This window comes from Mixophyes fleayi, chromosome 7 (genome assembly GCF_038048845.1).
Source record: "Mixophyes fleayi isolate aMixFle1 chromosome 7, aMixFle1.hap1, whole genome shotgun sequence".
Lineage (NCBI taxonomy): Eukaryota > Metazoa > Chordata > Amphibia > Anura > Limnodynastidae > Mixophyes > Mixophyes fleayi.
In genome coordinates, this window is record NC_134408.1 from 70669289 (window position 1) to 70696736 (window position 27448).

General features: G+C 43.1%; 1 protein-coding gene across 5 annotated transcripts in view; it reads right to left on the reverse strand.

The window, feature by feature from the left end:
- TNRC18 (trinucleotide repeat containing 18) overlaps positions 1-27448 on the reverse strand; it is a 655441-nt gene that overhangs the window by 624027 nt on the left and 3966 nt on the right. For 4 of the 5 annotated variants that reach the window (XM_075179958.1, XM_075179955.1, XM_075179954.1 and 1 more), the window contains exon 3: positions 13949-14065. The exons of the other annotated variant lie outside the window; for it this stretch is intronic. In XM_075179958.1, coding sequence (XP_075036059.1) covers positions 13949-14065 — 117 coding nt within the window. The remainder of the gene's footprint in view (positions 1-13948; positions 14066-27448) is intronic. 5 annotated transcript variants of the gene reach the window in all.

A 27448-nucleotide genomic window follows, 5' to 3' on the forward strand; every position in this document is an offset into this window, starting at 1 on the left:
AATTTCTTAAGATCCGGATCGTTGACTGATCGGTGGGAGGGTCCATATCTCGTGCTATTAACGACGCCAACAGCAATAAAGGTCAAAGAAAAAAGCACTTGGATACACGCTTCCCATTGTAAGAAAGCAGTCAATCTTAAACAAGTGAGAAGATAATTATCACCTTTATTCTACAAGTAAGGGATATTTCTGAGACCATAATAATGTCTCAGCCCTTACAAAGGCAAGATGCTCTCCTCTTGACGAAGTCAGGGGATGAAAAGCTTGTAAAGACGGAAAGAAACTGGTATTCAGAGTTAATTGGTCCACAGACAAATTTGAAATTATGGACATTGCTATTTGTTTTAACATTAATCATGTTTGCAATTGGTATTTTTCTTGATCTGTATGTTTACAGCCCTGTAAATGGACAACAGAACAATAATGTAACAGTTTTGGAAAGGAGAGGTAAATGAGATGCATCACAGAACCATTGTGGAGATTTATCTTCAACACAAGCATGTATTTGTAAATATTGTGAGCATCATATGGAAAAACTATGCATACAATGGTGCTTAGATGATCCAAATTTTTTTAGTGATCGACATTCAATAGATGTATTTCATTAGTTAATAGGAAGAAACTTAATACTAGTGAGTGTTGGGTTTATATACAAGTACCTCATAGACATTATAATGTTGGTCTTATACCATTTCCTATAAATGAAAGTAAAATTAGGTGAAAAGAAATGTGGTAATAAAACGAAAGAAGAGTATAGTACTACAATGCCACCACATATAAAATTGATAGAGTATTATAATGTGATACATGAAAATATAACATGTTATAATAAAACTACAAAACCTACGGTTCAACAGAAAGTAGTGAATTATAAAGTACCGAAAATATATTTAGGAACAATAAAGGAACGTTTGAGGATTGTACAGTTTAATTCTTTAACAATAATTGAAAAATTGATTAATATAACATAGAGTGGGAATATAATTAGGTGGACGATACATTCTGCTAATCGGACCACTTGTGAATTGGGCTATGAGGCAGCTCATAGTTTAATATCTGATATACCATATACACTTCCTGAGAATTTGTATTTCATATGTGGAAGGCGAGCATATAAATGGCTACCTCCGAATTCTGAAGGTATATGTTATATTGGAGAATTAATTCCTAGTACACTTATCATCGAACATCAAGATCTGGTTGACATGATTACTCAGAACTTAAACCACAGAACGAGGAGGTCTGTAAAAACTGTAAGTACTAAATATAAACAAAGTAAGGGTAGGTTTTGAAAATGTTTTAACTCATGGACATGTGGGATATTTAAATAATATTAAAGCAATTGAATAATTAGCTTATTTGTTGGATAACATTACAGAAATTTATGATGACACTTTTAGATATGTTTCCAAATAGTTTCAAGCGTATAAAACGAAATTAATCCAACATAGATTAATATTAGCTTATTTAACTGCACAAAGTAGTGGATATTGTCACACTTTAGAAACGGTTTATGATGTGTATTAGTGTACGTACATTTCTAATACTACGTCAAACCCAGAAGAAGAAATAGATAAATATATGTGACATATTTCAAAATTAAAAAAAGAATTCAGAATAAGTCATAATAACATTGATACAGAAGATGATAACTGGTGAGAGAATTTAATAGTGGATTCCTTCTACTTGATTTACAGGTATATTCTCAGGAATATTAGGGTAGTGGAAAGGACTATTTTGGACATTAGGAAAATATGCAATTTTTTTATTAATATGTGTGAAGGAGGCATGAAGAGGTTAATACTAAAATGTAACTCACTGCTATCTCAACAGATTTCCCGTGTTTCCTGTTCCAACTGTAGTTTTTAACTAAGCTTAGGCTAAATATGGTGTTAATTCAAAAAAGAGGAGCTTAGAACTATGCATTTACGAGAAATTACTGTATAGGCGTGCTTTTACTGGAAATAGTATTTGATATATAGATTCTATTGGCTTAGAAGAGGGCTCCTCCCTCTCACTACCGTTTGTCCTAATGTATATATCTGTTTCTGTGACCTAATAAAGGTAGAGCTTTTTTACAACTTGATACATACATTTTCTGTCTGTGTCATATGTAACTCTCAGGCCTGGCCTAATTACTTCTCCTTGGGTGATTTATACCAGAATACATGTGAACAAGAAGTTAATAGGACTTTAATGAAGTCCAGCGGTAGGATACCTCTGACATTTCTTGGTGCCGTAATCCCGGGAGCCTGATGACCGGTTAAGGGGACATCTGGAACCCTCCAACGGCTGACAACTCCCAACTACGACAAATCCGTGCGGTAAGCTATTTTTGTCAAGCGATTTTAGCAAAAAATATGCTTCGTACTTGAGATTTGTCTGTCGGATGGTATGTTACGCCTTTTCTGTGTCTATACGGTCCCGTAAACCCTGTCTGTTCACCTGGTATAAAATGTTTCAGTCTAATTTGTAAATATTATTAAACAGAATTGTTATAATTTACATTGCAATATTTGTCTGAATCCTCTAAATAAGAGATATCAACAGCATTTGTTTCTCACTCATTTTGGTTGTTTTTAGATGGATTGTTTTTAAGTACGTTGTTGAGGGTGAAAAATAGGGAAGTTTTTTTTTGGTGAAAATACTTGGTCTCTTACCTAGATTTAAATAATAAGACGTTATTATTTGTGAATGGGCAGAATAGAGGTACTCTCATAAAATTGTGTTGAAGATTGTGATTTCTTCTTGATTATGGGGGGTTCTAGCTCGAAAGTTGTCATGCCTGGCCCAAATCCAATTGCAAGGATGAGGGACAGGTTTGGCAAGCCGGCTGTGAGAGGTATAGAGAAAGTATTACGGAGAGGTAATTTTGAAAAAGATGGGTCATTTGACGTGAAGAAATGGAAGGATTTTAGATCCAATCATAAGGAATAGATTGATAAACATGGTTTTGGTGACATGGTTCATATGTGGATTGTAATGAGTGAGGAACAAGTGTTAAGGGAAAATGAGGAACAAAACAGGAGACAGGTGGAATTTGCAATGTATAATTCATCAACATGTTACTTGCCTCCCCCGTATAATGACACCAACGAAACCACGAGCTCAGACATAGGCAGGGGTCAGTCAGTCTCAGTCCCAGAGAATCAGATGGAGGATTCTCCTTCAACCTCAGCTCAATCCCCATATAGTGATTTAAGTAAAAGTATACAGTACAAATTGTGTGCAAAATGCAAAAATGAATACAGCGGTACTTTTTGTAGTGAATGTCTGGTGTCAGAAAGTAAACAGGAGGCAACCAGACCAAAAGGCATGAAAAGAGAATTAGCCAGTTTAGGACCTTACAATAAACCTGGGGGTAAATGTATGAATCTCCGGATTCTTCATCTCCGGCGTGTTCAGCCTCTTCAGCGCTTAAATTTAAAGCGGCGCTGCATTGTAAAGGGAAACCTGGTCTTAAAGAGTTAAGTTAAGACACAGATCGTGATGCAGAATCCTCCGCTATGGTGGTAATGGCCCCAGTTGGGGACATACATCAATATAACCATCAAGGGCAGGCTTGGGTGTCACATCCCTATCATGTCCCTTTTACAATAATGGAATTGGCTACCATCTTAGAAAAATGTCCAGATATTTACAAAACACCAGGACAGTTCTCTGAATATATCACCACAATGCAGCAAATACATCGGGCAACATGGAGTGATTTGGTGAATGTTTGTAGAAATAAGTTAATGTCAACTGATCTCCATGAAATCAGTAATTATGTTGCTGATGCCGGAGCAGAGGGGTATGAGCAGATACCTTTGACAATGTGCATTAATTTATCTTCTTTTAAAATGTGTTCCAAGAATATTAGGAAGATTGTGCAAGGTTGGGACAAATGCTTTACAAATAAATGTAGTCTCGGATTCACAAAGGAATGTCTCTATTGCATTAAAGAATGTGAAGGAGAATAGAATATTTGTACCACAACTTAAATGAATATTTCTCTTTGATAGTTAGTTTTTATAATAGAGGATATTAATATCTCTCGTTTAGATTCATTTTTTGTAGTTAATATGTTTTTTTAAGTTAAAGGTTATAGTGTGTGAATAGTTTTCACAAAGAGGGAATGTAATGAAATAAATTATGGTACAAATATATGTTGTATAAAACAATGTTGATGTATAAAATCTGTATGGTCAAATGATTTTCTGTATTCTGTTCAATGGGTTAAAATATTTTTAGTATGTTATACCCCACAATAGGGCATATATTCATAGGATGTTAAAATAGTTAACAGTTGTCATGCTATATAGAGACGAGTGTAAGAGGTCACATATGCCCTTTGACCTGCTTAGGCATAGAAATCTATGTATTATGATGAGGTTGTAGAGAATATATATAACCAACTTTGTCCTTATGAGGTATAATCTTTAAAGTATGTGAAGTGATTAGTGACGTATGTAAGAGGGGTGGTGTTACTTCTATTTAACCTGTGTCTTACATAGAGAAGATTGCCTGTTTCATGTTGAATACAAGCCATTGCATATGCAATTTGTAAGAATAAAGATAACCTTTGCTTTTTCAAATACTTATATTTTTTTGAATCATTTATGCATTAACACTGAACAGTCACAAACTGATGCGCTGCTTCCATGGTTGCTGGGCTACATGTGTGAAACAGCTCTCTACACAGTAAGTCCACTTATTCTTCCCAGGACTTGGTATAGTGTGACTGGATCACTTATAAATAACTTATTAGAATAAATTTATTTAAAGGATATAGCGCAGGGTGCTTATTTAAATAACTGCAAATGTACTTATAATTGATATTGTGGGTATGCTGGTGAAAGAGATATCTTTATTTCTGAGACCAGATGAAGAAATTTGTTTGTTTTAACCTTGCTAGAGGAAATGCATGAATTCTGAGGTATATATCTGATACAATAAGTCTTTGTGGAGTAAGTCTTTTAAGCATCATGATATGGGGAAAGGACTTGTTTGGGGTTCTATGCCATTCTTTGGGAATGTGTATTCTGCAGCTGTCTGAAGAAAGGACCCATGTTAATCTCATGTTAATTAGACCTTCTGATGTGTGAAGGCCCAGTACCTGAAAGCATAGGAAGGTTTAATTAGACTTGTTATTACATTTCTTGTGTCCAAAATAAGATGCAGGAAATCAGAGAAAGTTTTAGGATATCACAGAGAAGTGTAAATATTGTTAGCTTTACATTGCATGAAAATCCATGTTTGGGTAAACAAATTGCATCCCGATTCTAAAAATAGCTCAGACCTCAAGGGGGCCGACCTACCCTTTGAGGCTGTGTCCAAATCTGAATAAAAAGCACTGACTTATATTGGAATTTGTTCTTCTGGTTCCATCTGACCTAATCACTGGTACCTTCAATCAGTGTAACTGCAAATAAACATCCCTTGCTTCAAAGACCTGCTTGAAAACATCTTCCATGCTGAAAATCCTGTGACCTACAGATTAGACCCAAAATCTAATCCGTTCCTGGCTGTTTCTGAGGTTTGGACCAAGCATCCAGTACCACCGCTCTGCCCGCTCCCCAGCAGCTCTGCCCAGTGTGAAAGGCCAGGGGGGATCCATCCACAGCAACCCTGATCCATAGGAAGAGGTCAGGAGTACCAGCCCAGGTACACGAGTAACGGGGTACACTCACAGCATCAGTTACCCAGAAGGAACCCGGTTCTGGATGCTAGTAAAGGAGTCCAGTGGTGGCAGCATTTGTAAGCCCCTCCTACTGCGATGAGAGGGCGCATTTGGGATAACAAAAGGGAACAGTGGCAAAGTAAGCCCAGCCAGTTCCCAACAACAACAGACAGGATGGCATAGGTGGTCCATCCTGTCACACATCACATCCATCCAACCAGTTGCTGCAGTTGCCAACCAGCTGCAGCAACTGGTTGGCAAATGTTCCTAATGGCTGATGTGAGGACTTTTAGTCAAGTCCCGAAACGTCTTCCAGTATGTGTTTGTGGTAATAACATAGTGCTTAAGGAGGGCCCTTTTTTCCCAAATCATAGTCCACACAGTACTCTGGGGCAACTCCATAATAGGCCTCCTTTGCCTGGCCTTCTAGCATGGGGACCAAATACCTGACAGACTCCTTTTTGGGTAAATCTACAGTACAGGACATTTTGAACACCTGCAAATGTCTTTCAATATCTCCAACAGTGTCCAATTTGGTAGAGTGAAGGGTTTCTAATGTGGGTGTAGCAACTGACTGCTTTGCACAGAATCTCAAGGTCCACCTTGGACACTGTGCTGTATTTAGCCATCCTGTGCGTTCCTCTGTGCTGCAGGTAATCTTCACTTGAGTAACTCAGGTCTTCGAAACTGGTCTCCGAAAAACCATCTGGGATTATCCCACCACTTGCCAGCAGTTATAACCTGTGACTGGATGGGCTTACTTCGCCTCCCAGTTTGTGGGGTAAGAAGAAGGAATGTTCCTCTTACACAGATTATCGGAGTTTCTTTCTCAATGTTAGTAACCGACTGTTACTGACCCTTTCTACTTGTGCCAACTTGCCACCAGACACTCGCCCACTGCGCAATATTTGAAGGAGAATCTTACTGCCACCACTAGGCTCCTTCATGACACCTAGAACCACTTACATCTGGGTAGCTGGTAGAGCTGCTGCAGCACCTCTTTGCTGTGGACTGACTGTTACCTCCTGAATGCTTACTATGAATGAGGGCTGCTGGGTACTGGCCAGAAACACTGGGTTCAAGATAGGACAGCCGGGGAATGGATTAGAGCAGGGGTAGGCAACCTGCGGCTCTCCAGGTGTTGTGAAACTACAAGTCCCAGCATGCTTTGCCAGTAGATAACCAGCAGATAATCCAATTGAGAACTTGATTGGTCACTAGTTGAATAAATAGACAGATATTTTAACCCACCACTTTGGGGAAAAAAAACCACCCGGTTGAAACACATTAATGGCCAAATTAAAATGTGAAAACAAGTTTTGGACTCCAAACTGGAACAGCCAGAGTGGAAAAGGAATAAAACAAGCTTGACAGGATGGACCGCCTACGCCACTTTGTCCGTTGCTGCTGGGAACCGGTTGGGCTTACTTTGCAACCGTTCCCTTTCTTTATCCCAAATGCGCCCTCTTCAGGGATGCTGTGGATGAATTCCCCCTGGCCTATCACACTGACCAGGGCTGCAGTGTAGCAGGCAGGGCAGTGGTACAGGAAAATCTGGATTCAAACCTCAGGACAGCTGGGAATGGATTAGATTTTGGGGTCTACTCTGTAGATCACAGGAATACAGCAATATTGAAGATGTTTCCAAGCAGGTCTTTGAAGCAAGATGTTTATTTGCTCACACACTGATTAAAGGTACCAGTGCTCACTCAAGTCAGATGAAATCAGAAGAACAAGTTTTCAATACAAGCCAGTGCCTTTTATGCAGTTTAGACACATGCTATTTTTAGAATCAGGATGTAACCTGTTCACACAAACATGGATTTACAAAGCCAAACAATATTTACACTTATCTATGAAATTCTAGAGACGCTGTGATGTCATGCATCACATGCTGTTCACAATGTTCACAAAGGTTTGAACACTCTTATAAAAGACCACACAGTAACGACCCCCTGCTGGACCTTTGACCAGAGCAGGTATTTCTTGCTATCAGACTCCCTCCCCATATGCCTAATTCTAAGTTTCCACTAGCAACCATACAAACCACAAACAATGGCACTTCCATACAAAACACATCCCAATACACAAAAGACCTCCAATCACAAAGGCTCATTGTATCAAGATATATACATCAGAAATAAGGCATTTTTTATTTAGAAAGGTTAAAATAGAAAAACAAATTTTATACCCTGGTCTCAGAAATAACGATTTCCTATCTCAAAATATACACAATACAAAAAAATACATTGATACCAGAAGTTATTTATCAGTGATCCAGTCCCACTCAGTAAAAACATCTTTAAAATGATCCTGTACACACATAATTTATCCGATATGAGCACTTGTAGTACCTGAAACTGGGTGTGTATGTGTTGTAACAAAGGGAGGCATTTATCTGACAAGATGCAGAGAAAACATACAAGCAGAGTAAGACATTGGCGCAGTTATGCACCTAGATTCAGGTTAAACCAAGTAAAGACTTACGTATAGTTTAAAGTTTGTTAACTTACACGATTTCCTCTCAGCAAACAGACAGGGTGTGTGTGTTAGTGCAAACCAGAACCAGAGATGGGCGTTTTCTCTTAAAGGGAAGGTGGGTGTGTCACCTGCCCATCAAGCTAGGGCTGGGGGAGGAGTATCATGCATAAAAGCTTGTTTGTATCATTTATGCACGAAGACCAACGCTGGGGAAGCTGGCTGGTCTTGAGAGAGCTGAGCTATGTCTAGCTAGCGTTTAGGGTCTCCAAGAATTGCTGTGAAATTTGTACGGTGTCAAAACATTTACCATCCTGACAATAAAACTACATAAAAAGGAAGAAGTTGTTCGCGTTTGCTTCTGCAGTGGCAGGCTCTTGTCAGGAGTGGGATGCTCCAGAAAGCAAGTTTCCGCTACCCAACCCGCGCAGACATCAACATGGAGGAAGTACTGAAAACCATTGTGAATGTGGCCGCTGCGCAGCAACAGCAACAAGCTCAGATGCTACGAGTTGACGAGGCACAGATGGAAAACACAAGGCCCTTAAGGGAAGAGTTAAGCCAGGTGAGGCATGACAGAAATGAACCACCTGGTACGGTTCTGCAGAAAATGTCACCAGCTGATGACGTAGAAGCATATCTGGTGTCCTTTGAGAGACTTGCAAAAAGGGCAAAATGGCCTCCTAAAGATTGGGCTGAGAGACTGACGCCATATCTGACTGGTGAAGCTCAGCGAGCTTATATGGATCTAGATGAGGACCGGGCCTCTGATTATTTGTGCCTAAAGTCTGAGATATTGGCTCGCATTGGAGTTTCCGGGCCAGGCCGAGCCCCGCGCTATCACCAATGGCGCTATGATAAAGAAAAAACGGTCAGAGCGCAAGTGGCTGAGCTTTCTAAAATTTTAAAGAAACGGCTGCAGCCTGAGGAGAGTTTGCCTTCTCGGATTATTGAAGTTCTGGCGATAGATCACTGCATCCGGGGGCTGAACCGCAATTTGCAAAGGTGGGTTCTGCAATCAGACCTACAAACTTATGAAGAGCTTGCCACTGTGGTAGAAAGGTTTTGTACGCTACAGCAAATGACTAAAGAACCTGCATTTGTGCCAAAGCCGCTGCCACGCCAAAAGCCAGGTTTGACAATCCTTGCTACAGTGCCCAATGGCAAAACAGCTACGGACAGGGCCAGGTGCAAAGCTGTCTAATCTGAAGTGCTTTGAATGTGGTGAACCAGGCCACTTTAAGGCAGAGTGTCCTAAACTACAGGAACCCATGGACTGTTCCGTGGCACATATTGGGCCTGCATTCCCAAGCTGTTTTACCATGAGTCCCACATCAGGAAGTCCTTGTTTGTTCCGGGTGACTGTGCTCATCAACCAAAACCTTGTTCTGGCCTTGGTTGACTCGGGAAGTGAACTCTCATTGGTTTCCAGCTCTGCCTTACCCGAAACCATAACTTCTCGGTTGCCCAAGGTGAAGGTTCTTTGCGTACATGGCACGACAGAGGAGTATGAAAGAACAATACTACCAGTCACACTCAAAGAGTTATGGTGGTAGCTTGTCACGGACTTACCTGATCCCCGCCGCTCCGTCCAGCCGCACTTCCGCATCCAGGACCATGTGACCGCACCCGGAGGCGGTCACATGACCACAAACCTAGAGGCGGGGATTTTGAATCCCCTTCAGTATAAAAACCTCACTCTGACACTTGCTGAGTGTCAGAGCAACACTTACCTGTTCCTGGCTCCTGCTCTTCGTGGATTGCAGTGTCTTCCAGTTTCCAGTGTCTCCCTGTGTGCTGATCTCTGCCTGTTTGACTTCCCTGGCTCTCCTATCCTTGTGTACCGACCCGGCTTGCTGACCATTCTCCTATTCTTGTGACCCGTGTACCGAACCTGGCTTGTTGACTCCGAGTTGCCTTCTGATTCTGCCTGACTCCATTCCTGTGTACCGTACCGGCTTGTTTGACTCCGCTACCACCGCTTCATCCCGCTGTACTACATCTTGAGGCGAACCTGGGGACCGCGACCTGCGACTCCTGGCAGCAAAGCCCACCCCGCCTTGCGGCGGTTCTTGGTGAACACCGGGGAGATCGTTAGACTCCGCACCTCAGGTAAGCCAGTGCTAATCAAGATTAGTAATATAGTATCCAGAATCTGTTACATAGCTGCCATAGCACCTAAACTCCCATATTCACTCATTTTGGGGCGAGACTTCCCACTGTTTAACGATGTCCTCGATGAGCGGATCCGGCCGGACATGCCGGCAACTGATGCAACGGTCGGAAGCCCGGTCTTAAAGAAACCGCCTAAGAATCCACAACATTTAGACATCGATCTTTGGGAACCTGGGAGTCACAGCAGGAGTTCCACAAAAGCATCCACCTGCGGGGAAACATGGACAGTCCAAACTAGCATTGGTTGGTGATGTCGCAGTCAGATGTCAGTGACAATACGGACTGGTCCGTTATTCCAATTTTGTTTCCTCTGCAGGACTTTGCTCGAGACCAACTTAATGATGCCACTTTGGAACATGCCTTTAAAAGTGTGACTGAGGTAAATGGGGTAGCGAAAGCCACCCAGCCTACAGAAGGTATACCATATTTTATTGTAAAAAATTATTTCCTGTATAGAGTTTTTCCCCCTGTATAGTGTACAGGGGGAAAAAGTAGAACAATTAATGGTTCCTCAGGTCCATGTACCCCTAGTGTTAAAAGCAGCACACACACGTCTGTGGGGGACACCTAGGGTAGGATAAAACACGGGAACGAGTTCTGCTTAGATTTTACTGGCCCGGTGTACACATGGCAGTGAAAAAGTATTGCCGCTCCTGTCCCATTTGTCAGAGAACCTGTCCCAAACCCATGTACAGGGCACCTCTCATTCCTATACCAATAGTACAAGTTCCCTTTGAACGTATAGCCATGGACCTTTTGGGGCCACTGGAAAAATCCACACGTGGGTACCAATATATACTAGTGGTGCTTGACTATGCAACCAGATATCCAGAGGCAATTCCCCTACGAAACATAAAGTTCAGCACAATAGCTAGAGAACTTGCATTGATGTTTACACGCATGGGAATACCCAAAGAAATTCTCACAGATCAGGGTACTCCATTCATGTCTAAACTGATGAAGGACATGTGCCAGTTACTAGGGGTTAAGGCGCTTCACACCTCTGTATACCATCCACAAACAGATGGCTTGGTGGAACGCTTTAACCGCACATTAAAGCACATGCTCAGGAAAGCAGTGGCTCAAGAGAAAAAAGATTGGGACACTCTTATTCCCCATTTGATGTTTGCCATCCGTGAGGTACCTCAAGCTTCAACAGGGTTTAGTCCCTTTGAGCTATTGTTTGGGAGACAGCTCAGGGGTATCTTGGGATATGTTAAAAGAAGGGTGGGAGCAGCAAGGTCAAAGGGAGCCAAATCTGGTACAATTTGTGTCCCAAATGTATGAGAGGCTAGGAAAGATAGGGACCATTGTGCAGCAACATGTAAAAGAGGCTCAGGAATGACAGAGAAAACGTTATGATAAAAGTGCTGTTGTTCGATCTTTCAAGCCTGGGGACAAGGTCCTAGTCCTGGTTCCCACCCAGGAAAGCAAACTTTTCGCCCATTGGCAGGGTGCATATGAAGTTCTAGAGGCTGTCGGTCCTGTCAATTACAGAGTCCGCCAGTTAGGTAGGAGAAGGGAGGAAAAAATATATCATAACCACCTTAAACCCTGACATGATGAGGAAACCTCTTCTCAGGTAGTGAGTACTGCCATTGAAAAGTCTGAAGTGCCCATAGAGCCAGCTTTGTCCATTCAGCAGAGACAACAGACTGAAGAAATGATTCGCCGGAACAGGGATGTCTTCTCTTCCATCCTGGGCGCACTACCTTAATCGAACACGACATTGTCACTGCGCCAGGAGTCATTGTAAAGCAGAAGCCGTATCGTATTCCAGAAGCCAGATGGGTGGACATGAGAAAGGAGGTCGAGAAGATGCTCCAGTTAGATGTGATTGAAGAGTCCACTAGTGAGTGGAATAGTCCCATTGTGCTTGTCCCAAAACCCAATGGGACAATTAGGTTCTGCAATGACTTTAGGCGCCTAAACAGTATGTCGCAGTTTGATGCCTATCCGATGCCACGTGTGGATGAACTAGTGGAAAACCTTGCTGGTAGCAATTATTTAACAACCCTTGATCTAACAAAGGGTTATTGACAAGTTCCCCTGAATTCCACGGCCAAGCCAAAGACTGCATTTTCCACCCCTGATGGTCTCTAGCAATATAAAGTCCTACCCTTTGGGTTGCATGGGGCACCCGCCACCTTCCAAAGGGTCATGAATAAATTGCTACGACCTCACACAGCTTATGCAGCCGCTTACCTGGACGATATAGTGATTTATACCCCAGACTGGGGATCACATTTAGCCAAAGTTGAGGCGGTCTTAGCTTCAATAAGGTCAGCAGGGTTAACAGCTAACCCAGAGAAATGTGCCATAGCCATGAGAGAAGCCAAATATTTGGGGTACATTGTTGGTCGAGGGCATGTAAAACCCAAGCTAGACAAAGTGGAGGCAGTCAAAAATTGGGCAAGACCAGAAAAAAAGTTGCAGTTAAGAACCTTTTTAGGCTTAGTAGGTTACTACAGTCGGTTTGTAAGCCACTGCGCCACTAGAGCTGCTCCACTTACGGACATGTTAAAAAAAAGTTGTCCAGATAGATTGACCTGGTCTGATTCTGCAGAAACCGCCTGGTCTGATCCTCGGTTAGCTCTTTGTTCCTCCCCAGTTCTACAAGCACCGGATTTTACCCGGAGGTTCTTCCTCCAAACTGATGCTTCTGGTGTTGGCTTAGGTGCTGTCTTGTCACAGGAGAAGAATGGAGTAGAAAATCCTGTCCTGTACCTAAGTCGTAAGTTGCATCCAAGGGGAAAAAAATATGCCACTGTGGAGAAAAAATGTCTCACCATAAAATGGGCTACAGAAGCTCTGCGCTATTATCTCCTAGGCAGAGAGTTCACCTTAATAACAGACCATGCACCATTGAGATGGATGCAGAACAACCGGGAGGTAAATGCCAAGGTAACCTGCTGGTTCTTGGCACTGCAACCTTTCAAGTTCTCAGTAGAACATAGACCTGGGATTCTGCACAAGAATGCAGATGCATTGTCCCGAAAATATGTGCTCCTCGCGAAGTCCGCGTCCCCCTACTTGGAGACGCTAGGGGGAGGGATATGTAACAAAGGGAGGCATTTATCTGACAAGATGCAGAGAAAACATACAAGCAGAGTAAGACATTGGCGCAGTTATGCACCTAGATTCAGGTTAAACCAAGTAAAGACTTACGTATAGTTTAAAGTTTGTTAACTTACACGATTTCCTCTCAGCAAACAGACAGGGTGTGTGTGTTAGTGCAAACCAGAACCAGAGATGGGCGTTTTCTCTTAAAGGGAAGGTGGGTGTGTCACCTGCCCATCAAGCTAGGGCTGGGGGAGGAGTATCATGCATAAAAGCTTGTTTGTATCATTTATGCACGAAGACCAACGCTGGGGAAGCTGGCTGGTCTTGAGAGAGCTGAGCTATGTCTAGCTAGCGTTTAGGGTCTCCAAGAATTGCTGTGAAATTTGTACGGTGTCAAAACATTTACCATCCTGACAATAAAACTACATAAAAAGGAAGAAGTTGTTCGCGTGTGCTTCTGCAGTAGCGGGCTCTTGCCACAGTGTATATAGATATATATATATATATATAGGTAGAGAGAGAGAGAGAGAGAGACACACACATACACCTGTATCTGAAAGAATGACTTACCATTCTCGGGTTCAATAAAACTGCGTGACCCCATGGGCGCTAACAGTGGGCTACCACCACTAGTAGGATAAAGGTGAGTCATTGGAATGTAGACACTTCTGCCAAAGTGAGGAAAGCCTAAAACAATAAGAATAAGAATTTTTTTTACCTGCTTACATATACATTTTAGCTTAGGTTAAGGGATCTTGCAAGATACATGCCCTGTGGTCTGGCTGCTTTCTCCCTGGTACCAAGTCAGGGTCCCTGGAAGAATGTTTAGGTAGGAGTTTTACAGATAAATCTCCCGCCCTATACTTTGCTGGAATCGGGGGTGTAGATAAGGCTAAGCCCCCCTCCCCTCTCCCTGACAGCTCGTGGACCTGAGTAGGTACAGCCTAAAAATATTTCCATGAACCTCAGAGTCTGGCTCCGCCCTGTAGCCCAATTTAGCTCCAGGGAGAGGGTAGCCAAATCCCAGAACAACAGTCCCCGAAATGTCACTCCTAAAGCTCTTCAAGCTCCAGTATGCTTCATTGCCAGGCTGGAACACCCGGCATACTCTGGAGTTCATATCCAGAGAGAGCCTGGCTACAGTCAGTAACCAACTATTACTGAGCACACTGGAGTCAGCTGCCACCAGACACTTTGACTGTGAATGCCAACTGTGCACTAGTTGGAGGAGGATAGTGCTGCCACCTGCAGGCTGTTTCTTTCAGCACTTGAAACTGCTTACTGTGTGTGGCTGGATCACTTATAAATACCTTGTATAAATTTATTTAAATTAATAGTGAAGTGCGCCAATTTATATCATTACAAATGTACCATTTTCTGTGCTGTTATGTATTTTGTATACAAATTTATTGATTTTTGAGGCTGTATGTCATGATTTGGTTTTAGAACTTTTCTAGAGGAAATCCCAATTAGGCTAGACTTTTTTCATCTCTGAGTGACCAAAAGGTCTTTTAGCCTGAAAGCACAGCAGTGGGCCGTTACCCGTTACCATGTCTTCTTAAAAAAGACAGGAAATCTCTGAACAATGTAGACAGCAAGTCTTAGGTAATCACAGATTAATGTACATTTTGTTAAAGTTTAAATTATGTTAGCTCCAAGGTTAGAGCAAATATTACATTCTAATGGAGTACCACCTGCCCATGTGAATGTCAGAATCTGTATAAAAAGAGCACTGTTTGACCATGTAAGGTATCATTCCATCTGTAACTTCTGGAAAGATCGCTAGTACCCCAAACCGGCATGTAACTGTTCTTACAAGGCCTACTTGAGATTATAAAACTTCACTGCTTCAAGATCCTGTTTTGACACCTACATACCTGCGGAAATTGTGACATACAGATTAAACCAATCTAATCAGTATTCCAGCTGTCTGAGGTTGGGACCCAGCATCTAGTACCAACGCTCTGCCCACTACCTGCCACTCTGGTCAGTGCAATAGGCCAGGGGAAACTACTTATAGCAACCCTGATCGAAAGGAAAAAGGTCAGGTGTACTAGTCCAGGTGCCCAGCAATGGGGTATACTAGCAGCGAGAGGAAGCGGTTCTATCTGGTGGCAGCAGCAAGCCACTCTACTGTATTTAGAGGGGCCCAAATTAAGAAAAGAGTGGCAAAAGCAAGCACAGCCAGTCCCCAGTAAACACAGACAGGGTGGAATGCAGAATAAGAGGTCCGACCTGTCACTCTCTAGGTAGCTGGTATAGCTGCTGCAGTGCCTCTGTTGTGGGACCGCTTACTATTGATCAGGACTGCTGGGTAGTGGCCAGAGCATTGACACAGAAATGCTGGGTTTAACATAGCCTGGCAGGACGTAATCCAGGCTCCTTTCCTTTTAACTAATCCAAGCCGATTTATGCAGCTAGGATGTGAATCAGCCTGGAGGGGTGTAATGCCTGCCACATTGTTGCTAGTGGCAGGGAAGAATGGACTTCACCTGTGTTCACAAGGTACCAGGGAGAGGGGAAAAGTAGATGAATGACTCAGCTGCTAGAATGTTAGGGTACTCCAACCCCATACAGTATAAATAGGAAAAAATTCTGCACTGGAGTCAATGTTCTGGGAAATAGATAAACATTTACTAAGAACACTATTTAATGAAAACAATTAAAATAGGTAATGTTACAAAACACAATGGGATAATAACATAACCAAAATTGGAATAGTCCACGGATATTCAAATGGAGGAAAGTAATCCAAACTCGATGTATCCAAGGAGAAGAAATAAGGTCAATACAGTCAGTGTGATGTAATCGGAAAGCAGTACTTGCGGTTGTTCCTCCAAGTAGAAACAATAAGTATGGTGTAATCGGAAATCGGATACTTGTGAATGTTCCCTCTACCAGTGGTTCAGTGTGTTGAAGGTGGAGTGGTAATCAGGGAGCTGCTGTACCGCTGTGGATTGCGATGGCTCCTAGATGCAGGTACTCTCAATGGGACTCTTATTGTTTAGAGTTAGGACCACCCTATTAGCAAAAGCGCCGTGGAGAGGCGGGTGGTTTTAACATACATTTGCAAATGTGTGCAACTAAGACTTTTGCATTTTTATCTACAGTAGAAATAGCAGATCTGTTGCTGGCTATAGCAGTGTGCTGGGGATCTCTGTATATGTGGAAGGGAGTCTGATAGCAGGAATGGCTAATGAAGTTTTGTGATGAAGTTTCATACCTGCCTCAGAAATCAGTGCATTTCTAATACAAAAATATATCAGAATATCAAAATTCAGTACATTTGCAATTATATAAATTGGTGCCTGAGCAACTAATTTAAATTAGCCATGAGCCAGCCACAATATTTTTACTTTATCAAACTCTTTTAAACATTTATTTTACCTATTCTGAATCAGTGGTTTAATGCCTCCATTTAAAGATGGCTGCAGCACACTCGGGAACCCGGCCACACAGATTAATAAACTCGTGGGACGGAGCCCTGATCACCACTGGACCACCAGGGAAGGTTGGAGACATATTTTATTAAATATATGTAAAGTTGATATATATGTAAAGAAGTTATACTTTAACCATCCACATAAATGCAAATATATGACTGCACCCACCCTTATATTTCCTTACTATCATGCTAACAAAAAAAAAAAAAATCAATATATTTTATACACAATTGTCATATCTAAAATTGACTTAACATCACCTAAAAATCTAACAGAAATAGTACAGCCCTATTATTATAGTAAGAATACCATCTATTAAAGATTAGGCAGACATCATGATATTAACATTACCTCATTACTACACTATACTATTCTTATACTCTATAGTTACTATAAAAAATCTGTGCTATTTCATAGCTCTCATTTAGGGTGTTAGATGACAAGAGTATTTAGCTGACATATCAAAAACCTTTCCCTTTGAGAAAGTTTCCTTTGTAAGTCCCCCCCTCTCTCTGTCGCCCAGAATGACATGCTCTATAGCCGTAAAGGAGAACTGTGTCACCACCTCTCCCTCCTGCCCGGTGCATAGTGCCGTAACTTAACCCTTTTGGTGCTGTGCACCAGTCACTAACCGCCGCCCCAAACACAAATTAAAAATTTTGCCACAACCAATCAATGCCAGTGCCTTAAAAATGTATGTGCTGATCATCATCATCCCGGATACAGGTTCCATCCTTCAGGTATTCACAAACCATGCACTTACTGACAAGAGACCGGCAGGCCTCTATGAGCTAGATTTGCTTGAACACATCGGTGGCTGGATCACTTATAAATAACTAACTGTATGAATTTATTTAAAGGAAATAGTGCAGGGCGTAAATTTATATAATTGCAAATTTACTGAAATTGTTGTATCATATGGCACTTTGTATAGGAAATGCAGTCTTTTCTGAGGTATATGTCTGATGGAATAAGCATTTGTTTTTTGGAGTCTGTTGCGTAGCTTCAAGAGGAAGTCCTCATTAAGGCTAATTAAGTCTATTCATGTGAGTAACAAACATGTCCTTTTTACTCTAAATCAGGGGTGTCCAATCTTTTAGCTTCCCTGGGCCACATTGAAAGACGACGAGTTGGTTTGGGCCGCACATAAGATACACTAACAATAACGATAGCTGATCATCCAAAAAAACAAACATATATATATATATATATCACTTTTTTTTCAAATCCCCCTATACTTACCTTTCAATCACCCTGTTCAAAAAATCCTCTCTAGTTATTATACTATAATCACTTTTTGTATTGTTTCGATGCAATATCAATAAAGTGCATTTAAGCCAGGCATTGTATATCAGGGTGCCCTGGCCAGGCCTGCGGTACCTGACATATACACCACTGTGACCCCAAATTGTCACCTGTTTTGATAATTACACCACTATGTTAGTTAAGGGATAACAACTTATAATGGGCCAAAGAGAATAATATATAATGCCCCATTAGTAATACAAGTAGAAGTATGTAGCAGGGAGATAAGGTCCATGATGCCCCAGGACCAGGTGACTTTTATTCACTTGTCAGCGTCCCTTGAAACAATAAAAAAAAATCCCCCTTAACTTACCTTTTAATCGGCTTGTTCTCCTGTCCTCTTCTCTTCTCAAATTCTGTGCTGCTGATTGTTCTTCTCGCGCAGGTGTCTCCTCTGTTCTGCGCTCCGCAATGGATGTTGGGCGTGACGACATTCACTGCGAGGACCGCACGGAGGAGGAGACAAGGGAGGGAGCCGGAGTACCAGCTGACGTGACCGCAAGGTAAGTATTTTCTTTTCTTTTTTTTGCAGGCTTTTTTATTTCCATTAACAGCGCTTCCACCTTGCCACAACCAAAATTCCTTCTGGGCCACATTTACAGGCGTGCTGGGCCGCATGCGGCCCGCGGGTTGGACAACCCTGGTCTGAATGCACTACAGGAGGTCGTTAATGTTGTTCCTGAGTGGCCTTTTGTCCAGAATGTTAGAACCTGTTGAACATTGTAAACAACACATAATGTAGGATATCACAGATAAGTGTTAATTTTGTTAAGTATTGTGACAGGATGGACCGCCTATGCCACCCTGTCTGTTGTTGCTGGGAACCGGCTGGGCTTACTTTGCCACCGTCCCCTTTTGTTATTACGAATACGCCCCTCCTGCCGCAGTGGGAGGGGCCTGCTGCCCCCACTGAGCTCCTTCTATGGCACTCAGAACCACGTTCCTTCTGGGTCACTGATGCTGCTAGCGTATCTCGTTGCTGATGTACCTGGGCTGGTTACTCCAGACCTCTTACTATGGATCCGGGTTGCTGTGAATGGATTCCTCCCTGACCTATCACATTGACCAGGGCTGCTGGGTAGCAGGCAGAGCAGCGATACTGGAAACGCTTGGGTCCAAAACCTCAGAGACAGCCAGAGAACGATTAGATTTAGGGTCTAATTTGTAGATCACAGGAATACAATGATATTGAAGATGTTTCCAAGCAGGTCTTTGAAGCAAGATGTTTATTTGCTCTCACTGATTAGAGGTATCAGTGATAAAGTCAGATGTTGAAATCAGAAGAACACTTACATGCTCACACAGGTCATCTTTTATACAGTTCAGAAATAGTCTATTTTTAGAATCAGGATATACTCTATTTACACAAACATGAATTTACATAAATGCATTTCAAGGCTAACAAAATTTACACTTATCTATGAAATTCTAGAAATGCTGTGAAGTCCTACACCTGGTTTTCAAATACAGAGAAACCAGGAGCCAGTCTTAATTAAAAGTTCCTGCCTTCAATGTTGGACCTTCACACATCAAAAGATCTAACTAACATGTGGCGTTTCATAAGACCATTCGGAATACATATTCACACAGAACAAAAGGACCCACAACAAGCCAATTCCCCAAATCACAATACACCAAAGGCTTGGTAAACACAGGCTCATTGTATCAGATATATACATCAGAAATAGGCATATCCTATAGCAAGGTTAAACAGACCCTGGTCTAAGAGATAACGATTTCCTATCTCACAATAAACAAAAATAAGTGCACGGGCAATTACATAAATAAGTGCCCTGCGCTATTTGTTTTAAATAAATTTTTACCAAAAGTTATTTAATAGTCATCCAGTCAAAAGTAGAGTGGCATATTTCAGTGAAAGCACATTGCAAAGGGCCTTGCGATGGTGTAGCTGGCACAGTGAAGAAGCAAGCCTGCAACCTCCATATGATCATCAGATTCTTACACCACAACAATTGGGCAGGGGAAAAAAATTTACAGGAATGCATTTTACTTTTTCAACTCAAGAACAACATATTGAGACAGCAATAGTTCTAGAGGATCGCTTTAAAAACACAGTAACAATTCCTGGGACCCAGAAATTCCATGCTTTCAAACCTGCAGCATCCAAAACAAAAATCTTTGTGAAAACGTTTTCCTTCTCAAAAATTTCCTTGGAACAGATAACAACATCACAAGAAAAGCTCCCACTTGACATCAGAGGGTCTGTAGCTGCTATCTATGTTAACAAGTAGTGGCTCGCATTTATTCTGGAGAAAGATAAAAACATCTATGAAGTGAAAGTGACATTCCTCCATCCAGCTGAAACATCACCATCATTTTCATACATAAGGTGTATCCGTTAATTCCAAAAGGTTGAATGTACACCCTTACCGAAATGGAAATACTAAAGACAAATGAAGCCTTCAGCTAGTTCCAGCCCATCACGTAGCACCATCCATCCAGAGCAGCGGCACCAAATGGTAATGATCTGTAGTAAGCTTTCTTAAAATATGTGAAAGACATAAAATTATCACAAATGTTTTAAATATTTCATAGAAACTATACTGTGTCATTGTACATAATATGCATCAAGGGAATGTTTAAGGAGATTGTAACAGGATGGACCGCCTATGACACCCTGTCTGTTGCTGCTGGGAACCGTATGAACTTACTTTGCCACCGTTTCCGTTCTTTATCCCAAATGCACCCTCTAACTGCAGAAGGAGGAACTTAAGCTGCTGCCACCACTGGACTCCTTAGCGGCATCCAGAACCACATCCTTCTGGGTAACGGTCGCTGCTAGTTTACCCTGTTACTGGTACCCCTGACCTCTTGCCTTCAGATCAGGGTTGCTGTGGCTGGTACCCCTGGCCTATCACACTGGCCAGAGCTGCAGGTAGCGGGCAAAGTGTTGGTGCTGGAAAGCTGGGGCCAAACCTCAGAACAGACGAGTAACGGATAAGATTTGGGTCTTATCTGTAGGTCACAGGAAATACAGCAGGGAAGAAGTTGTCAAAGCAGGATCTTGAAGCAAGTGATGTTTATTTGCTCAAATGTCAGGATAAGGACAGGTCACACTGGTTTAAGGTACAAGTGATCAGAAGGTCAGATGGAACAATAATACATTTCAGTACAAACCAGTGCTGCTTTATACAGTTTTGGATACAGCCTAGCAAGGGGTAAACCAGCCCCCACTCTTTCCTGACCCCAAGAAGTCCGAGTTACTTTTAATATCAGGATACAATGTTTTTATAAATACAATGCAAAGTTAACAAAATTGACAATAATCTGCTATATCTTAAAACCTTCTGTCTGCATTCTTCAGACAGGATCTGAGATGCAGGATATAGAAGCAGCGATCCCCCCTGCCGTGTATACAGGCCGAACAGACGTGTTGGCCACGAAGGTGAAAAGGTCTAATTAACATGAGGGACTTCAGCCACACTCCTTCCCCCTTTGTCCAGGCCGGCAACCAGTGAGCCATGTCCCCTCGATTTGATTCCTGGTTACTCGGTCTCTTGAGGTTATTGAAGGTGACGTGGAGGAACCGGCTCTTCCTGCTGAGACAGTCCAACTGCATTGCTGTGAGCCTTTCCCTGCTTGTGAATGATGTGAAAGTCATAAATTGGAAGTGCAAGGCTCCATCTCAATTGTCTGCCATTCTTCCCTGAGGTGTGTTACAGCCAATTTAAAGGATTATGATCAGGCACCACAGTAAAATGTCGTCCATACAAATAAGGTTTCCTTTGGCCATACATTATTTCAAGCCACATCAAAAACCACCCAAAGAAACAATTCAAAACATCCCCAACCACCAAAAATCACAACAAACCATCAAAATATTCTTAAGCAAAGAAGAAATAAAGTGAACGTTTAGATGTATGTAGCCATATATAAAAATACCGGTAATTATTCACTCAAAATCTAAGGGAGGTGAAAAGATAGGCAGCCACAGATGGGAAGACATACCTGGCCTTGGCCCCCACACAGAGGCCTCAGACCCCGCCAGAGCCTGATCCAGTTTGCATTGGTCATCCGGTGCTTCTCCATATCCCTTAATTTTACACCTCGTGGATAATGTCACCCACCACCACTTCACAGGGAAGGACCTTTTGTCTAATGGAAACCTGACACCTAGTGTTCCAAGTAAAGTATCTAGTAACTAAACTAACTAAAAAAAGGGTGCCAAAATCAAAAACCCGCCACCTATCTTTGAATGCACCATTATCCCATTCAAGGTAACTGAGCCCCAAAAGGAAAGGGATGCCCAAAGACCTGGAAACTCTCCTGTAAATTTCTATGTTAAAGGGGCACTCAAGCAAGAAGTGGTCCATGGTCTCCTCCTTCCCCCGACACTCCTCCCGTGGGCAACCACGATCATCGGTACTTCTATACTTCAGATTCCCTCTCACATAGAGTCTCTCATGGAAAGAAAGTCAGGCACTGTACCAAAACTTCAGAGGAACTCTCCCGGAATTAACCAGGGAAAGACCCTCTGAGCATACATCATCTGGGCAGTCTTTCAGTGACAGCTGAGCCCAGAAGTGAGAGCGCAGGATTCTCCTCTCCAACTCCCTTCTAGAGAAGTTCCTAACGTCCCCCGCCTCCAGGCCCCTACGCCTTGTCACTTTCAATCCCAGAGATGCATAGGTCGGGAGATACCCATGACGGACCCGGAAGATCCTCACCCTGCCACCTTCCATCCAAACATTAAGGAAGGGATGCACCCAGACCCTAAAGCCACCTACCCATTGAGGAGGTGTCTCAAGAAAGAGACTACTGAGGTGCAACTTTACAAAAGTTGTTAGAAAGAACAGCACTGGGTTAACCATACCCAGGCCACCATCCCTCCTCGATCTGTAGGTCACAGTTCGCCTGATCAGGTTCAGCCTATTCCCCCAAAGTAAAAGGAAGAAAACTGCATAAACCCTAGACTATAAAGACCGTGGCAAAAAGCACATGTAGCTAATGTACAGAAGCTCTGGTATCAGGTAGGTCTTCACAAGGTCTACTCTTTCCCAAAAAGAAAGCTTCCACCTCCTCCAGCTCTCCACTTTACCGAGAAGCTTCCTCCAATTTTATTTCCCAGTTTTGTTTGACATAATCACCAGGTCCGAATTGAATTCCTAAAATTTTGATCTTGCTACTGGCCCGGGGAAGGCTGTCCGGAAAATCAAACTGACAACCTTCCTCCCCCATCCAGAAAAGAGTTGCTACCTCTATTGCTTCAGCAGGACTCGACAAGACGACAGTGACATTGTCCGCGTAGGCCACCACCTTTAAAGGACACTCCAGACCCAACTGCACCCCTCCTATCGAGCCGCCTTCAATCCTTCGAATAAAAGGATCTATTGCAAACACATACAAGAGGGGGATCAGGAGGCAACCCTGCCTTACTCCAGAGTTGACCACAAAGGATGGACCCATCCAACCATTCACGAGGGAAGCTCTCAGCCTGTTTGTAAATAGTACGAAGCCAATTCACCACCCACACTGGAAGACCATACCTCAGAAGTAGAGGCCACAGGTACTCGTGAACCACACTGTCAAAGGCCTTCGACTGATCCAGAGCTGATCCAGAACTAAAAGATACTTTCCCCACTTCTCAGCCCAACACCGTTCAATGGCCTCCCGGACCCCCAGGGCCTTGCTTGGTTTAATGTCACCATGTACACTGGATTTGTGCACCAAATCATGAGTGCGATACTACAGATTTACCAATATTTAGCACTCCTGTTGTTGGTGACCTACATGGACTGTAGACCTTGGAGGTCAGCAAGAACGGAGTACTGAAGATTGTCCATCGGTTCCATAGAACTATGTACTTCGGCCTTTCACAGTGCAATGCAGTGAGGGGGAAAGCATTTGACCGGAGATCTGCATCAGTCTATTAAAAAGCACCTTTGCAAAATCTTTCTGTCGGTATTGAGAAGTGCTATGGGGCACCAGTTCTCAAAACAAGACTGATCATTCCCTTTGGACAGCAAAATAAGTGCGGAAACCCTCATGGAGGGAGATAATAAGCCTCTCTCCAGGCTCTCATTAAAAACCTCCACGAGGCGTGGGGCCAGAATGTCCACAAAGATCTTAAAGAACTCAGAGGTTAAGCCATACGGGCCTGGAGATTTCTTTTTAGACAAATCATCTATGGCCACTCTGACCTCATCCACAGTTATCTCGCTGCCCAAAGACTCAAGCGACCTGCTCAGATCTTCAAGACCAGGTGTCTTCCGCAGGAAATGGTCCATCTTCTCTCTGTCTAGTGATTTCTCAGACAAGCGATCAGAGTAGAAAGACTGCACAACACCCAGGATACCCTCCCTATTTTCTCTGAGAACACCCTCAGCATCGTACAGGCCCCTCACCTCTTTCATATCTACCAACTTCATACAATTCAAGTAAGGATCGGGCGAGTGGTACTTCCCGTAATCCCTCTCAAGAGCCAAGGAAGCATATCGGTCATATCATATCTCCCTCATCTGAGCCTTCACTCGGGAGATTTCCCCACCATCTCCCTGTTCAGGGATCAGGAATCCAAGTTTCCTTTTTAATGCTGAATAAGTATTTTCTCTTAGTAAGTTATTTCTAGCTACCAGGTCACAGAAGAAACCACAGGTCCTCTTTTTAAACATCTCCCACCACTCTGACCTACTCCACCCTGCCTCCAAAAGAGTCACTTGGGATTCATTGAAGTCTCTAAAGGACTGTTATCTCCTCTTCCTCTAGGAACGTTTGAGGCATTCAAGGATACACTGAGGTAAACGTGATCAGAGAACTCTCCTAGTTTTAGCTTAGGAGCCAAAGTTTTCAAGCTCTCCTTAACAAAAAACCTATCTATTCTAGACCTCCAGCTACCTCTATAATAAGTGAAACCTGTGAGGTCTGGAAAATGGCAAACATGCACATCCACCAGACCAGCCCGTCTTACCATACTAACTAGAAAAGTGGAATCATAGCCCAGAGAAGCCCTTGTATCTTCCCTCTCTTTGGTCCCAATAATGGTGTTAAAATCACCACCAAAGACTATCTGCCAGGCCAAAAAAAAGATATGGCTATATCACCCTGAAAAGACACTTCCTTTCCCATTTGGTTTGAGGACCATAGATGTTGATCAATCTCAGGTCGTGTCCTCTTAGGTTGACATCCAAAACCATACATCTACCTACTTGGAGCTCTATAACTCGTTGGACAGTTATCATATCGGAAAAAGGACCGCCACCCCACCGTACTGCTTGGCCGCAAGAGACCAGTATGAAGTTCCCACGCCTCCACTCCCTCTTGGCTTTATGGAGGTCAGCTAACCAACCTATTCTGGTCTCTTGCAAAAATAAAAAATAAGTCTCAACCGTGCTGAAAAAATGAAAGGCCATGTAACAAGCTTGTTCGGACAGAAAGGGTGCCACATTAATGGTGGCAAATCTTATGGCCTGGGAAGCCATCCTTCAGAGTTATACAAGTAGGACCCTGATTAATTCTTCACTTGCCTGGTGGAGTCCTCATCAGATGAACCCCACCTTTTTACACTGATCCTAACTGGGATGGACTCCTCATCCGAAAGGAGAACTTCCTAATGATCAGGGTTAGCCTCCTATGACACTGGGGCAGATTCTACCTTCCACTTGGAAGAAAGGTTGATACTTTTACCCAAATCTAAACCAGATGAATCTATAACTTTCTTACCCCCAGGGGGAGAACTTAAATCACCAACTGATGGACCTAATGGGGCCTGACCTGAAGAAACAAGAGGCCCTAGGACTGGAGGACCAGAGCCTGGATCCGGGCAACAGGGGGAGGGATTAGAGGCGGGTCAAGGGTGGAAACAGATGCATCCAAAGAGGTAGTAAGACTTCGGGAGGAGGGACCATAGGGGAAAGGAAGTCTCAAAGATACAAGAGTGGAAGAGGTTACAGGGAGGGGCGGGGACAACTCTTCTATATATAAGGAGCTAGAACCAGAATCTGGCAGGACTTTAAGAAAGTCTTTCCCTGAAAGGGTCTACTGCAGCAGAAATCCCTTTTCCTTCAATACTTATGGGTTGACTCATTAATTCAGCATCAGCCAAACCAATAGCAGCCACTGCACCATTTGCATTGCTGACAGGCTGCATATCACAGTCCATTAACTCTTTCCCTTCCAAAGGCAAACCAGACAAAGGAGGCAAGCATACAGTCTTTACAGCAGCAACCAATATCATGCTCGTACCTGGCTTATTGGTAGTGAGATCCTCTCTCTCCACTAACCGGCCATCACTGCATCTCTGTTCCACCTCTTCTGACGCCCCAGCTAGATCCTTCTCTCCTGGGCTCAGGCCAGGCTTGATTACTGAAGCCTGGGGAACATCCTTTGTTTCTATGGCATATTTTACAGCCAAATCAGCACTCCATTCCTTGCTGGGAGAGACCCTGTAATTTACAGGCTGAACCCCGACACATGCTTCACCCCAGCTGAAGGCCCAGCAAGGTCCTGCTTTGCTGGGCTTGGGCCTGGACTAGGCACTGAAGCCTGGGGAGCCTCCTCCATACCTCCCCAGGATCCTCCATGCTTCCCTGGGCGTTATCCCAGGGATCACTGGTTCTCATGAGCTCTGCAAAATGCTACTGCACACCACAGCTGCTGAACCCAGAATGAGGCTGGATCATCCCTTGCTCTAGCATTTCCTGTACCTCCTTGTATATACTTTCCTTGGCTTCTGGTGAGACCTGATAAGCGGGTTGCCTAACTGGCCTATGCTCACCAGTGTCCGCATGGTGCATCACCAAGGAAGTCCAACCAGACTTCCTACTAAACTGAGTCACAAAGCGCCACAGCACTGCCTCAAGCTGCTCCCTCTTGTGGGCACTCAACTGGTCATCCCAGCCCACTATCTCACATGATTCTGTTGCCAACACAACAATAATCTCTACCCCTAAAGTTCACTGCCAATGTGTTATCCTTGACCCAGAATAATACTTATTCCCCACATCTAATCTGTATAAAATCCTGCTCCACTCTGTCAGCCCCTAGTTACCTCTATTTTACCAATTCCAATATAAAATACTTCTACTAACATACAAGGGCAGCACAGTGGCTAAGTGGTTAGCACTTCGGCCTCACAGCACTGGGGTCATGAGTTTAATTCCCGACCATGGCCTTATCTGTGTGGAGTTTGTATGTTCTCCCCGTGTTTGCGTGGGTTTCCTCTGGGTACTCCGGTTTCCTCCCACAGTCCAGAAAAATATACTAGTAGGTTAATTGGCTGCTATCAAAAAATTTACCCCAGTCTCTCTCTCTGTTTGTCTGTGCGTGTATGTGTTAGAGAATTTAGACTGTAAGCTCCAATGGG